Consider the following 16,670-nt stretch of genomic DNA (forward strand, 5'->3'; position numbering starts at 1 on the left):
CATTATATAAGGTGATACAAAGGGCAGATACAGGTCTTATTCATTGAATATTGTCATTTAGGTTTCTAAAGTCCTAAAAAAGTTTCATGCTATTCTTCATGCAAACCAAGAGACAAAAACGTTTCACAGACAGAGACACTCACAATCAAACATACTAAATACCTAAGGCAAAAAAGAAAGACAAGCAACAAGAAAAACTGTAATTTGACGGATTTTCACTTTCATGTATTCTCATGATAGAGCAAAACAGTACAGATCCAAGTGTTGTTTACTTCAACCCACTACATAGGAACATTTAGTAATCCATGATTTTGTTTCTCAAACTGCCCGTGCTTTCCTAATATCAGAGAAGAATAATCTGTTGTCAAATATTAGAAAACAAATACAGACAAGCTTGATAAGATGACATTTCATCATATAGCCAAAGTTGTTTTATGATCGCCAATCTCAAAATGTTCTGCAATAAAACACACTGAAACTTTCTTACTCACTCATTCCTGCATGACCTAAATGCAACAGGTGACGTAATGAAGGGGGCAGAACTGAAGCTTATAGCAACAGGTGAAATGTATGCAAGCCACACTGTCTTTTATAAAAATACGTATTTAGTTTGAACAATTTTGATGATATAGCCTACATAATTAGAAATACCTTTTCCCCCTTCTCGTCATACCATGTAGCGTAGTGTACATTTATTATTAAATGTAGGTCTATTAATAAATAAATCCCTCATTATACCTCTGCAGTAGTCTGTCTCTTGTTTTCTGGAAATGCACAGAGCGTCTGCGTCACCCGGTCAAAAGCAACACGTACACTCGAGAGAACGTTATAATTGTTTAAGTTTATGAGGGGGGTTTGAACGCAACACAGAACTAAAGCCCCGCGTGGATGCGTCTAAGTAGTTCACTGTCGGAAATTGATCTTAATTGACGAGACGCATTGATATCTCTTCGCGGCCAACGGTGTGATGAATTGTCATGGTGTGTGATGGTGCGTCGCTGCTTGTACACAACAAGCATGTGGACAGACTAGTGTTGCTGTGATACTACCAATAGGCGGGACTGTGGCTCTGCAGTGTAAGCTTAACAGCTGGAACGTGAGCAGAGAGCTGGCACGCGCTCCAGCTGCGACCAGATGACTGAGCTCCGCTGCTTTTGCTACACTCAAACACATCACATCCATAACTTGCTTCCGAGTGCGCCAGAGGGAGGACGTTTTTAGGGTTAATGAGCCGTAAAAATACCCGCATAGCCCATTCGGAGGCCCGTCAGCTCTTACTCCAAAGGAGCCAACTGTATCTCCTCTGATGAGTTCTTGAGGGTTTCGATCGTTAGCGCTTCTCACCGCAGGACCTGGCGTTGGCACTTTGCTGGAGCTGGTGATGTAACGCTCTTCATCTTAGAGCTCACTCCACAACTGTTGTCACTGCAGCCTCTCCACGCAGAGCATGGGACCCTTCAAACTCTACAAGGTAAGAAATGTGTTAAAACTGAAGCCACTTGAGCTCATTTGGACATTTTTACGCATGCCAGGTTTCAGATGGCGCTTAACTTTTTTGAGGAAATCTTTCGCGGCGAAATGTTACGTGCCTGTTCAAGTTCCATATTTTAGATAATGATGCGTGTATATGAGTAAGTTGTTCGCAATGTCTTGTAAAAGGGGATAGTATAAGGTCTCACACGCGTGGACTTGTCTGCTTGCACCATCAACCATAGCAATGCCTGTCACAGTATTTTTCATGTTGACTCATTTGACTTATCAATCAAGAATGTTCTGTGTGCACTTTGTGTTGGAATAAGTGCTCACAGCTGTTGTACTCTGGCTTGGAGAAGACCTGAGTTGCATTTAAGCACCTGTCAAAACAAATGTACTTGTTGAACAGTGTCAATGTTGGTGCCATTTACAGAGCTGAGACATCAGGATGGCATCAACAGTTCATTGTTGGTTTGGCTGGTTCATGGCGCTTAGCTCATAAACTACCATATGACTTGGTGGCTTTGTAGGGCAATGAATGCAGGAATACATTTTCTATATGGCAGTTAATGGACAACAATAAACCATAATAGCTATAAAATGATCCTCAGGTCCTTAGAGCTGCAGCAGCACTGATGGTAAATGAATTCCTGCCTCATGATAATTTGAATCCATCACAAATGGAATGAAGGGGTCTGTGCATCTTCAGCAGGGAGGAGCATCAGAGGATGATGGGAGATTCCTAAAATAGATTGAGGGAGCGGCAGAGTGTTCATCCTGCTTTGACTGGCATGAGAATGATGGTAAACAAAAGTCTGTTGACACGCAAAGTTATGGCTTAACACATCTGGGTAGAGGAGGATATAGAGAGATGCTGACAATCAAGTTAAATTTTAACTTTTGACTTTTTAGCTTGCATAGCCACCCAGCAGCCCTGCTAGTAACCGATGAACACCTGTGTGGTAATGAGAATTTGCCGTGACTGGTGGGTAACACATCCCAGCTTATTGTGATTCAGCCTTGCCTGCAGGATTAAACAAGTGAGAGGTCAGACTTACCTCGCTCACTTTATTTTCGTTCAATCAGCCCCTCATTACCTGTTCTCTTACACAGGCTGCAGCTGTCTGACTGCAGTGATTCAAGGTGATTTTCCTCTGCCGCCCTCAGAGCAGCAGGGATTAGGAGGCATCTTTGAGTGTCGAGGCCGCTGATTACTTGCTCTGCGGCATCTTTGCTGACTTCACCCCTGCCTTATCCACACATGTTTTGTTGTCAGAGCAGTGGGATTTGACTTGTAAGCTGCAGCTGGCTGCCTGTCTGGACATTTGAAAGTCTTAGCAGCTGTAGTTCAACAGCTCATCATGTCAGGCAGAAAAGTCACTTCAGTGTTTTTCAGTGTGGCTGAACTTGCTGGAGCAGCATGTTGCTGATTAACTGCTCCTATTTTGAATATTGCACAAGCTTGCTTTGTGTGCACTTATTCATCCAGATCAGCATCTGATTCAGAGAATGCAAATGATCCAAGCCATCAACATCAGCAATCATATCTGCAGACAAATCTGACAGATCTGTCACCAAAGCACAGATCAATAAAACTATTAGTCCAAAGTCCATTGTATCAGATGCTGGCTTTTTTTTTTTTTTTGATCTCCATTTGCCTCAAAGTAACCCATGGCCCATGTGATATAACGTAGCAAACAAGTGATCCCTCTGTAGTCTCTGTTCTACACTCACCTAATTACCTTATCAACCTTTCTCACTTTCCCCACTAGGTTGCATTCACACCAAGTATATTGGAGTGATTGATCTCAACTCTGGCAACATTGGCATTCAAATAACAGCACCTAGGCCATATGAATTTGTAAGCCTTCTTCTGAACAGTTTGTTAGGAGTGTTTTTTAAACTAATTTAAACACAGGCGAGGGGAATTTAAAAGCAAGCAGCGTAGGCAGAACTGGAATTAGATTTTGTTTGACTCCCACTAACTTGGCAGGACAACAGAAATCCTAAAACACCAAAAATAAAGGATCTAATTGTGAGTAGATGTGACATTGCTGTATGCGCAAGGGTCACGTCTAATTCTGCAGTAAACACTTTCACAAATTTCAAAATTGTCAAAAGTCAGCTTTTCCAAATGGTTTAGTACAGAAAAATCAGTCATCCCATCTCCTTTTGTGTCCCTCCTGGGATGTTTCTGTTCCACTGTCACCTCCTCAACTCCCACCATGAAAGGGCACAGACCCTGTAAAATCTCAGATTGTCAATGCACTCTCCTCTCCTCACCTTTAAAGGCATGGCTAGAACGCAAAAGAGAAAGGCAGCCGCAGCAGAGAGGAAGACACGGGAGGGGAAGGTAGCTGGAAAGGGAAAGTGTCGGACCTGAAGAGCTATAAATCAAGCTTTGGCTGGAATTAAATCAAGGCGAAACACAGTAGTAGATGAGCCTGGTGGGAGACTAGATCGAAAACACACTGTGCAGACTTGGTGGTTGTATCTTGGCTAGTGGTTACTTGAGGCAGTGAATTAGCGGCGGTAGTGATTGCATGATCGTGATTAGTTAAAGCTCCAGTTGACTGGTGTAACTCTGTGCTACAGGTGTTAGGCGTGCCTCACTTTCAGAAAGGGATCTATGATCCAAAAATGACTGAGTTTAACGCTTGTGGTATCCTGCACCTGCAATCAAAAAAGTGCATTCATTTCTCCACCTTGTTTTTATACTTGCAACCCATAATCTCTCATACTCTTGATCTGAATGTGTATGATGAATGGTTTATTATGACTTCAGGAAATTCTGGGTTTTGTGGTCTGCGCAGGGATGCTAGCTGTTTTAGGGAGGAATACATAAACAGGAACTAGCCAGAGCTACCACTGTTGAAAAGACTGTTGAGGTAATGAACCTGGTCGGCTAGGCGACGAATGTGAAACTCACACATAACATGAAACTAGTTTCAGAATAAAGGCTGTTTCAAACCACCATATGGCTCTGAGCTCTCAACTCTGACAGGCAGGAGGAAACAAAGCAGCTGAACACTGCAAGGAACACAGTCTCTAGATGTCCTGTTTTTGTAGTTTCTGCAAACCACAGATATTTCTTAGAAAACCTGAATTTACGGACTCAGCATCACATGCTGTCTGAGCCAAACCAGAGGCTGTTTTTGGGTGCATGTTTTCCTGCAGCTACACAGCCTTACCCTCTTCTATCTGCATGGACAGTGGGCCTTTGGTGCTTCCAGGCAATGAAAATGGCATACATTTGCATTGGGAATTGCTAGCGGAAACTGCTCTGGAAAATGTAATGCATGGATTTTCAATGTGGATTATGTTATCTTTCATTGACTTTCTTTTCATGATTATTTTTAACTAACTGCAATTCTGAAGAACAAGATGAAATATTTAAGAAAAACTTTTGAATATACGCTTAATCACTTTCTTGTCGAGTTAGATGAGAATATTCATATCAATCTCATTATGTTTGTACAACAAATATAAAGCTACAGTCAGCAGCCAGTTGTAGCTTAATTTAAGGAGCAGTGTGTAGGATTTAGCGGCATCTAACGGTGAAGTTGCAGATTGCAACAGTCTGAATACCCCTCCCCTTCCCTTCCAAGCATAGAGAAGAACCTACGCTAGCTGCAAAACTCGCAGAAGGCCTTTTCTAGAGTTTAATTTGTCTGTTCTGGGCTACTGTAGAAACATGGCGTAGGCCTCCATGGAAGGGTAAGGTAACGAAAACACGATTCTTATTTTCAGGTGATTATACACTAATTAAAACATACTCATGAATATTATATTCCATTTCTGCCAAGTCTGTTCCGCTGCCAAAATTCTACACACTGCACCTTTAAGCATAAAGGGTGGAAACAAGGGTTCAAAGGTAACAAATCTGCTAAAATAAACTAAGCTAATCTAACCATCCTAATGTGAGAGTGGTATTGATCTTTTCAACTAACTCTAGGCAAGAAAGAGAATAAACTTATCTCCCAAAACCTTTAGTTTTTGGAAGTAGAAATCATCCAGCAATTAACCACTTTTTCCATAAATCATAATGTTTTCCATAAATTTGCTATCTGGTTAATGCGTTATTCTGGCAAAGACTAATATTTCAGATAATGTCAGTAGATGGAATTTCTTAACCTGAGATGAAACATTCAGTAACAACAGGAAGTGAGATTCCTGACTTCAGCATTGCAGAAAAAGCAGAAAATGAACTCTGACCGAGGCAAGCCCTGAAATGAATAGAAAGTTGGCAGGAATTGTCCGGGTGTTCACTGTGAGGGGCGAATCCTAATGTGCCATTGCAAAAGATGATGTATCATGTTTGCTCTTTTACACAATACACCATGTGGCCTCATCTTTCACTCATCACACTGCAAGGTTTGAGAAGGAAGTAATGTGTGTGTCAGGGAGTTAACCGACAGAGAGGAAAAAACCTCGAATGGGGAGGAGATTAAAGAAATGTGAGAAAAACACGCCTTATGAGTACTCATTACACTTTAAACCCACTGCATTTGAGATTGTAACAAGATTTTTAAAATTGTGTGGACACACTCAAGCAATCATCACATGTCACACACTCACACACACACACACAAAAATACACCCCTTCCGGTATTTGTTATGAAGCAAACTTTCACATCTGGTAAAGGACAAAAGTACGAGCAGGAAGCCTCAAAACAAAGCAGTAAAAACAGTTTGACACAATGATACATTGTTGTGTTTTGTGATCATGTGTTAACATGTGTTAATGTATCTTGTATGTTTTAACGGCACATTGGGTCCGTAGCAATGCCCTTTTTGTCTCACACATTATACTTTTCATTTGAAGACAGAAAGTTGAGATATGAGATATGAGATTGTGCCAGATGTGGAACAGGATGCATGACTTTTTTTCGTTTTGGAGGACGTAATAAAACATTACACTCTGGCAGCTGCTATGTCCCACCAAGACATTGTGAAATCTACATATTTTTCTCCCTCGGTTCCTTTTGTTATTTCAAGATTTTGAAAAAGTGCTGAATGCCTCTCTTACATACATATTAGCAGAGATAGATCCCAGTTGCAGTTTTTTCGTCTTACTGTGTTTTTCATCATTACTATCCCTCCCTATTTGATCTCCCTCACTCCTCAGCCAACAACCTCTTTTCATGTTTGACTGGTCCAAAGTGAGGTAGAGTATGCTCTCTTCCTGCCTCCCAGTCTCTCTCTTTATCTCCTTCTCTCCCTTCGCTCTTCTCCTCCCTGTGCCTCAACCCCCTCCATCCCTCCCTAAGGAGCAACTGTAGCTGCTAATCTCAGTTTGCAGCCGGTGCCCCCCCACCGATGTGGCATTCTGCGTGTCCAGGGAAAAGGAAATGTTTCCCTTCCTGCTCTCAGTACCCTGCAGTCTGTAAATAGAGCCTGCCACCAGCCACTCTGTAGGCCCCTCTGGAGAACTATATCTGACCCATCATGCAACACCCTTGCTACAACTTCCTGAAAAAAACTAAGGGGTGTTGGGAAATAGATTAGGGTGGTGTGTGTATATCATGAAGAAGTGGTGTTTGTATGTAGTGCATTCTTGTACTCACAAGAACCGAAAGATAAGACAAAGCACCAAAATGAAGATTACTGGCCCTTCATTTGCCATCTGCTAGATGAAAATTAATACCATAATAATTTTAGATGTTACTTTTATGAAATATATTTTTAAAATATTTTAAAAAAATTTTAAGTTTTCATAGCTTTTTGGCTTCTACCAGACTTTAAACTACATTTAACACTGTGTGCCACCGGGTTGAATTTGTTGAATAAAGTGTTTTGGTTTTCTTTTCTTTTAGCTGTAGCAGATGATAAAAAGATGGAATTACTATAAACAATAAGTTCACAATTTTTCAAGACTGTCCTAAACAATAGTCAGGTGCCCAAATTAACATTGACATATTTTTCTTGCTGTAATCATTCCTCCTGTTCATACTGTCCATATAGAGATCCCCTCATAATGCACTTTCAATGTACGTGATGGGGGACAAAATCCACAGCCCTCCTTTCCTACAAAAATGTATTTAAAAGTTTGTCTGAAGCTAATATGAGACTTCAGCCATCCATCAAGTAGATATCTTTCAAAGTTACTATTCATAGTGCGAAATTCACTGTTTTTGTTACTATTCTCCTCAGAGCCAGTCTTGACTGATTTGGTGCCCTAGGCAGGATTTTAGCTGGCTCCCCTTTTATCACAGCCAGTTCCACCACCAGTGTTCATACACTCACACCAAAACTGCATAGCTTCATGTCTTTGAGCTTTTTATTTTAGAAACAAAAAAACACCCATAAAATAAAAACAGTATTAAAGAACTTGATGCTGGGCTTGTCTGAGGTGGAGAAGGTGGGCCAGGATTTGCAGGGGTGCAAAAATGCAAAAATCTGAAGAGAGAAGAGGAATATATGTGGCCATTGGGTGTTACATTCATGAATAAAAAATCTGCTGATGGTGAAACCCAGCCAATAATAGCACCTAAGCTCCATTATAGTCTATAATATTCTAAACACAAACAGCAAGAGTAGACCGGGGGCAATCGTAACGTTTCAAATAGCAATCAGAATGAGTCAGAACCATGAAACTCATTATGCACATGGTCTGTGATGATCCCTCTCTGCCTGCCAAAGTACAAACCAATGTCTCTAACTATATCTAAATGTTGATGAAGGGAAACCCTGTTTTTTGCATGATGCTGTTTCTGTTACTTATTCATTAGAAATTGTTTTTATATTTGTATAATTCTGATTAATTATGCTGTTTTAGTTCAACTGGAATTAATGGATATTAAATTGTTCAATAGATATTAAATTGTTTTAACTTTATTTTTTTATCTATATTCTTTGGAGTTTATGGTTTATTGTGGTGGTTGTGATATTTATATGAAGGTATTATGTGTGCTGTTACAATCGCCCCTGCACATGGGGGCAGATGTAACGTTTGACTTCTGGTGTTTCAGTCAATATTGTGACTCTAACATTGCTTGTAAAAACATTTGATGATTGTTAAAAAGTAGAACACAAATACAAGTTGCCTACATAAAAATTGTTTCCAAATAGTTGAAGAGGTAATAACATCACAACCAAAATTATTACAATTGTCCCCGGTCTCTCCTACACCTAGCATTCAAGCACAAAACATGTATTCAGTGAGGACTTCTCCCACATGATGCAGGCTGTTTGCTATACATATAAGACTAATCAATAATGAAAATGTAAAGGCTTACAACTTTTAATTACAAAAGGGGATGGAAAAAGGAAGTAGAGTCTACTTAATAGGCTATGCTATGTAGTTATGTTGTTTTGGGCTTTTTTTGTAATATTTCAAAATAATAGTATTAAAATCGTGTTAGTAAGAAATAGTAAAAGTTTAAAAGTTTGAATTTTCTTTTCTTCCCTAATTCGAGGTGCCCTGGATGGACAGCGTCCCTAGCATTCGCCTATACCGCCTATGCCACGGGCCACGTCTGATCCTTCCACTGCAGCTGAACAGGAAATCACTGTCCGTTGAGACACAAAGACAGTTTGTGAAGACTGCAACTGTGGAAGATCTCCACTTGATAAGACTCAGACCGTTGAAACCTCATATTATCTTTAGATAAACATGGTCTCAATTTTAGAAACACAAGCTCCAAATACACCAGTGCTGTGAGAAATTGGCCACTAACTAAATCAAAACATATTAAGATATTGATACAAATATTGACATGGACAGATGTGTGCAATATCACATGTAAACAATAAAAAAATAAGCAATAATTTGGACAGCAGAATTGTGTAAAACAAACCAAAGATGTCATCATGGTGGGTAAAAAGTCAGGGAATCATTAGAAAAGATTCTTCGGGGAACATGAATTTTATGGCATTCCATTGAATATCTGTTGAAATTAATTATTAATGTTAGTGTAGACCATGGGATGGACTCACTGACTGTCATACTATCACTGGAGCTTCAATGCTACCATGGATCAAAACGCTGCAGATAGAACCTCTTAATATGTTTGTGTAAGGCAGACTGAAGGTGCTTTGTGTGTGTTTTCAATGCCTTTCTAACAGCTAATTAGAATGGATAAATGCATTCACATCTTTTGGTTCACAGCCATTATCCATTAAAACATCAATCAAACTCGTTTTACCCAAATACCAATGGGGGGAAGTATAAAACTAGATCAATGGCTGTATGGGGACTGTGCATTAGCTCGGTGTATTTACTAGCATGGAAATGAGCCCTTATTGGAATATCAATAGCAGGATGGATATCATTATCTGTGTATTTGTCAGTGACTTATCATCGCTCAGTGCTAGTGTCGATTTTAAGACATGAAAAGGCTTTGGAGATTCATAGAGCCAGTCTGTTTCTCCCTAATGTGAGAGCTTGTGTTTCAAATACATGGGCCAGATGTGACCATCGAACAGGCCAGGGGGTCTGGTGTACTTAGCATGGTCTGATTTGATTTAAACAGGAAAAAGGCATGTATCCACCAAATAATTTACCTCACAGGAGAGAAGCCATATATCCACTTTAGACAGGTATTTAAGAACTCTTATAGGTAAGTATTAAATTCAAAGTGCATTTGAATGTGATGCTCTGTGCTTATGCCAGTAAATGTCAGTAAATGTGCTGAATGTGCGTGCTGTCATGTTTTCCCACTACTCATAAAACTGAAAAAGTGCACTCTTGCTCAGCCAGTTTTGGACAACTAAGCAAACAACAAGCAATCAACAGCATTGATTTGCTGAAAAAAACTGTTGATCAGCAGAAAATTAATTGATAACAATTATATCCCAAACTATTACTGGTTACAGCTTCTCAATGTGAACATTTGTATGTTATTTGTATGTTATCATTTTTTAGCATTGTGTCGGACATAACAAAGAATTTGATCTTGGCACCTTAACAGGAAACTGTTATGTGCATTTTTCAGTGTTTTTCAACATTTCATCAACTAAATGGTTCATTGATTTAGGCCTGAAGCAATTACTTGGTTAATTGATCCACAGAAAATTAAGTAGCAGCTATTTTGAGGATCGATTAGTTGTTTAAGTCATTTTTTAGAGCAAAAATCCCAAACATTCTCAAGTTTCAGCTTCTCAAATGTGATGATTTGCTAATTTTCTTTGTCATGTGTGATTGCATATCAAACATCTCCAGGAAACTGTGACTGCCATTTTCTTTCCCTATTTTCTGATATTTTAAAGAGCAAATGATTAATCAAGATATCACTTGGCACATGAATCAATATTGAAAATGTTAATTAGTTGCAACACTATATCGATTAACCATAAAAATCAACAGACTAATGAATATGAAAGTAATCATTATTTGAGGCCTTTTCACAACACAGACAAGCTCTGGTTAATCTAATGCAGTTTCTTGCATATATACGTGCATATATAACGTTTGAAGTACATAAGTAAAAGACGCAGTATACAGTGGTTCTGAAATTCTTTGGCTTGTGACTCTTAACAAATGAGCAATGTGTGAATGTGTTACAGGCAGAATGGTGAACTGTTTTTAGGTTGTTTTTGTGGCTGTAATAGTAAGAATGAGATGGACAGCAGTGGGAAGGTGTCTGTCTGTGTCTAGCCAGAGGATGTGACATTTTCACTTCCCACTAAACCAGCAGCAGACCACTGCAGATTGTGCATGGCCAGGACTGACCAGGCACCCGTCAATTTCCCTTTATCCCCGCTGTGCTCCCCCATCCCGCCCCCTAATCTGCCTGATCGATGGCCCTGGATCGCTGTCACCTGGCAACCAAGGATGACACCAAAGCTCTCATAGGTTGTCCTACCTAACAATCAATCTACCGGTTCACGGCTAAAGAAACAGTGTCAGAAATCAGACTGCAGGGAAAATAAGGAGTTGCAATTAAGACAAAGGGGGAGAGCTTGTTAAGGATAAATCAGTTCTGAATGCTCCTGGATGCAGAGAGAGAATTGTTCTCTGGGTCGCAACAAAGAGCTCTTGTCAGCGGGATGATGAATGGTGTATTCGACTGAATGGCATGATAGTATCATCATCAAGATGGGCACAGCCTGTGCTGCAGTGCCAGACTACACAGTTAAAAGCAGGCTCAGCCCTTGCACATGTGGCACTGAAAAACACCCCTGCCTTTACGGCCTCTGAGGGATTGATACAGTAGGTGACTGCATCTATGAAGAAAGCAGTAATGTTTTATGTGCTCATTCGCGTCTTGAGGACAGACTGTTCTGAACTGAATGGTAAAAATGCAGAAATGAAACAGATGCCTCATTTAGTCACAGTGAAAACCGTTTCAGCTCATTTTCAGCTCAACATTAATAATGAGTCTTGTTGTCTTCATGGCCACATTCCTTCCTATTATATTCATGAGATGTGAGCAATAGTATCTGTTCTGGGAAATTTTATACTAAGAATTTAATGCTCTTTGTGAGTCAGATGCTACAGGTCTCTGTTTTTGTTTTTTTTTCCTTAGAGTTTTCATACTGTTCTTGCAACACTGCCCTATAGCTCAGACTTATTTCCTATGGTAACTTATACAACCGTCTCAGGAACTTTTATGTCTATCGATAGCAACAGTACATCGGTCTGACTGGTCAAGCAGTTTGTCCTTTCTTTACACTTAATCTCTCCATGATCTGACCACATCCATCATAACAGCACAGATTTGTAGGTCACTATTCCATACTTTGACGCTTTCTCACTCATCATTATAGTGACTCACTCATTCTGACTGATTAAGACTGATGATTGATGCTTTACGGTTACACTTCCTTCTCCTTTTCTATGCTTTCTTTTCCCTCCATCCCTGCAGAAATGTGTATGTATGTGTATGTGTGTGTGTGTGTGTGTGTGTGTGGCAGAGACAGTTCGTGAAGCCTGTAATTGAGTGTGTCCGCCCACCGCACTGCAGCAGAGACAGCGCAGTGGAAGGCTTTATTGTGTCAGGCACAATAGATACATACACATACTCATCACAACCCTTTTCAACAGAACCACACCATTGAAGAGCCATTAGTAGATGCAGTAGCAGGGTGTGTTGTTGTGGATTGTGTGCCCTAACTTTGTCACTCAAGCATAACCTTAGAGTTACCTTCACGCTTATCAGCAAGACAGAAATATTCAGTGGCTTCTTTCATCTCTTATTTTGCCACCAGAGCACAAACCTATTTAGAAGATATAATTAGTGTATTTGACCTCTTCAGACATAAAAAACTATCTATGATTAGAGCAAAAAATAGTTTCCCTCAGGCTATTCTTACTTTTAAAGCATACTTAGGTAAAAACATGTATTTTGCGCATGCACACTGTGTGTGTGTATATGTTGTGAAAGTGTGACTGGACATTAAGCTGTGGTTGCCATGGTTTCCTGTTATAAGGACCTCCTCAATCACCAAGACCCAGTTCCCTTTTTTTTATCAAAAACAAAATAGTCTGATAGACTGAACCAAATGTCATCATACATGTCCAGGATATGCGGATATGATTTTAATGTTTAATGTGCTTTCATTGTGCTGTCTGTGTTGTCCACAGCACTGCAGCTAGTCAGAAAGGAGATAATTAGTTGTGGTTTCCTGTCCTTGTGGCCTGTGGCTTTCTATCAGTGTTTTTTAACAAGCCACATTGAGGTCAAAGCAGGCTTTATTGTCACTATTGAATTCTGACCTTAATGGTATGCTAAATTTGCATCTGTGCAACATATAACTATTCCTGTAGAAGGGCTGGAAAGTTCACAAGCAAGTATGGATGTGCAAATGTAAATTAGAGTTCAGTCGTTACAGAATTTAAAATCAATGCAGACAATGCTATTGTTTTAATTGAACTTGCTGCCAGTATTTATTTTTAAAATTTGAATATTTCCATAAGTGCAGTAAGAGGCATTCGGATGTTACTTCTGTAAAATTAGCAATAATGTGTAAAAAATACACCTTGAGCTAATTTAACTATTTTTATATGTTGTTGGGTAGTTAAACTCATGGAAAAGCATCATATTTTATAAACTTATCATTTGTTTTGTTTGTAAAATCTTAATCAGCAAAGTAAATAGTAACTGTAACTGTCAAACTAGTGTTGTTGAGTAAATAGTACAACATTTCTCTCTGAAATGTAATAAAACAGAACTATGAAGAAGAGGCATAAAATGGAAATACTCAAGAAAGTTAGACATACCTGATAATTGTACAATTGCAGTACTAAATGTACTCAGTTACATTCTACCTCTGATTTTTACATCACATTTTAGGGTTTTTTTCTGTACTGACCAAAAACTGCACAGAAAGTTAGCATTGGTCAGTTCAGTTTCTGTTTATATATTCCTTGATTGCATAACTCCATCAGATATTTCCCAGTAAGTCAACTTCTTTTCCTATAAGTTATAACTTGGGTGTAACTTTTTACACTACTGTGTCAAAGTAAGGGAGTCAAAACAATCCTCAGCTCTACATTTCACCAAATATAAAAAGAATGCAGGGTTTAAAACTGTCTTAGCATTTTACACATCAAAAAGACATTTAAACTCTCCAATGAAAGTCACGCCAATTAAATTCAAGTAGAACAAGTTTCAGTGCAGGTTTTGCACACTGACACCTTGAATTTTTGGGTCAAGTCAAACCATCATATCAGCCAAGGGATGATATTGGCAGACAGATATACTAATTAAATTCAACAGACAGTATCAACATGTCATCATGCCAATCCTGAATCTTGTGTAATCAGTCGCTTATTATCTCTCGCTCGCACTGAGGATGCAAAATAACTGACCACACAACTATTTCAAACATGCAGCAACAGTGGTTGCAGATTTCATTTTCTCTCTCTCTCTCTGCCTCATAATCACTCTCTTTTGCTTTCCTCTTTTCTTCTTTTGTGCTTAGTGAGAGGCACGAGACACAAACCAGAGAGAGGGAAACGAGGACAGCAACAGAGAGGAAGGAGGAAACGATGGAGTCTGTATTATCGGAGCAGTCGGCCACAGTGGACGAGCTGGTGGAAGCATGCATCCAAGCCTTTGGTTTGTCATTTTAGCCATTTCATGTTTAACTTTATTCATTTATATGTTTTGGGGAAATTAAGTGAAATTTAAAAAAATGTCTTCTGTTGAAGTGTATAGTGTTGGAGATCAGGCAATGACTCACACACAGACTACCAGAATAGATACACACAGCAGGTAGCAGGTGAACATTGCAAGGTCATGTTTCCTAATGATGATTGTCATCCTGTCTCCCCGTTTCAGATGAGAAAGGCACTTTGAAGGATATTCCCTTGGTCCGCATGTTTCTCATGATGCACCCTTGGTACATCCCTTCAATTGACATGGCAAAGAAGCTCGTGCTCAAGTATCCTTCACCTTTGGTTTTTCTGTGTCTGTCTTAAAGATTTCTTTTCATGCTATTGACAGAGTCATGTTATCAGAGTCAGATCAGGTCAGATTTTAGGGCTTTCTGGTGAGAAAGGACCTTGACTATCAACGGTCATTTTAAATGGTTCTCTTAAAATTGTCAAATCTTACTTAGATTCAAGGTGCCTCTAAGTCTATCTCTCTCGGCTGCCAGTTCCAGCAAGGTTGCACCTTGACTTTTGGATCAGATCTCAAGAGGAGAGCTGCACTGCTGAGCACCGAACAAGAATCTGCCATCTTGTCAAGTAATAAACTGTCATTCATACTTCTACCCCTATAATTTCATTTGATTTACTTGATTTGTGGGTTTTGGGGTTTCCAGTTGAATATTGACAGTAACTACATGTCATACAGAAACAGTTATATGGCAAAATGTGTCTTTATAACATCATGTTAACAACTAAATCAATGAATCACCTTAAGTGTTGGCAACAGTCACATTACTGTGTAGATGTAAATAAGTCTATTTTTCCTCTATTCTTGCCTTGCATTCTTGCACTGCTCATCGTCTTTCTCTCTTTTCATCCCTTTGTTCTACCTTCCAGGTACTGGATCTCAGAGTTTCCAGCAGAGTTCAATCTGAGCCCTGAGCTGGCGGATCAAATCAAAGACTTTAAAGACCTCTTGACCACCGAGGGCAACGAGAGGCAGAGTCAGCTCATTGACATTGAGAGTGTGTAAGTGAATTGGCTGCTGAACGCTGTGTTTGTTGTTTACAGTGTGAATGAATGCCTTTGTCTGTGGGTGTTTTTGTCAGCGTGCCCTTTTATTGCCAGTTCTCAGACATTGCTGAGCTGTGCTATGCAGGGTCAGTGACTTCTCCTTTTCCCATAAAAGCCATTTCTGTGTGACTTCAACTTCCCTTTAGTGGTCCATAAGGAGACACCATTGTGGAGCAGATTTGTGATTTGCTGTAGCTGAACGTTTGCAAATGCAGGAATGCCCTTCTAGAAATTAAGTCTCTTCTGCGGAAGTTACATTAACAGAATATTAGTAGGATAGTTGTGGTTTGCCTCTAATATTTAATGTTTTACAGGACTTTTATCGTGGAAGTTCTGTAATGCTATATTTCAGCATAATGTTGCTTTGATATCCAGCACCACTGTCAGTGCAGCTCTAACTTGAGGAGAGCCTATAAAGCTGATCCTCATAATGTATTATGATGGTGTTCCAAAAGGCCCAAGAAGAGAGAGATAATTGTTCATGAAATATTCAGTCTTTTCTCTGCTTTATCATCCCTGTCAGGCCGTCATATAAATGGAAGCGGCAGGTGACTCAGCGTGTCCCATCCGTGTCCAAAAAGAGGAAGATGTCTCTGCTATTTGACCACCTCGACTCCTGTGAGCTGGCAGAACACCTGACCTACCTGGAGTACAAATCCTTCTGCAAGATCCTGGTCAGTGTGACTGCAGCTGGTGTTGAAGCTCTTGTGTGATGTTTATGGCTCCTCAATTCTTTGAATTCTTAAGTAATTCAGTGTTTACATGCTGGAGGCACATTGTTGTTGCTAAGCAATAGTGGTTAAAATGGACTTTTACTGGCAGTAATTATATTTGTTGTCTGGAAACATTTGGTCTTTGAATGTTATTTTGGGAAGCAAAGGCAATGACTGGGTTTGTGATTTAAATGGTAGATTTTTTATAGATAATTTATTCAAGTGTGATATGTTTGTGGAAAGATGGGGACAATGGTAGTGATTTGTCTTGGCGTTGTCTTAGTATATCTTTATCTCAACAGAATCTGGCTCAATATAAAACAAAAGAAGCATCTTTAATAGAAATATAGAGCATCTAGCCGACTGGTCCT

General features: G+C 39.6%; 1 protein-coding gene across 2 annotated transcripts in view; it reads left to right on the plus strand.

The window, feature by feature from the left end:
• The first annotated feature begins 797 nt into the window (after positions 1-797).
• Positions 798-16,670, plus strand: part of LOC122973680 (RAS guanyl-releasing protein 2-like) — a 38,459-nt gene continuing 22,586 nt past the window's right edge. Inside the window, exons 1-6 of one of the 2 annotated variants that reach the window (XM_044341392.1) lie at positions 798-1,471; positions 14,341-14,477; positions 14,700-14,802; positions 15,053-15,109; positions 15,410-15,541; positions 16,110-16,260. In XM_044341392.1, coding sequence (XP_044197327.1) covers positions 14,408-14,477; positions 14,700-14,802; positions 15,053-15,109; positions 15,410-15,541; positions 16,110-16,260 — 513 coding nt within the window. In that variant the 5' untranslated portion in view covers positions 798-1,471; positions 14,341-14,407. The remainder of the gene's footprint in view (positions 1,472-14,340; positions 14,478-14,699; positions 14,803-15,052; positions 15,110-15,409; positions 15,542-16,109; positions 16,261-16,670) is intronic. The other variant, XM_044341391.1, reaches the window with a different exon arrangement.

The sequence above is a fragment of the Thunnus albacares genome, chromosome 22, assembly GCF_914725855.1.
Source record: "Thunnus albacares chromosome 22, fThuAlb1.1, whole genome shotgun sequence".
Taxonomy (NCBI): Eukaryota; Metazoa; Chordata; class Actinopteri; order Scombriformes; family Scombridae; genus Thunnus; species Thunnus albacares.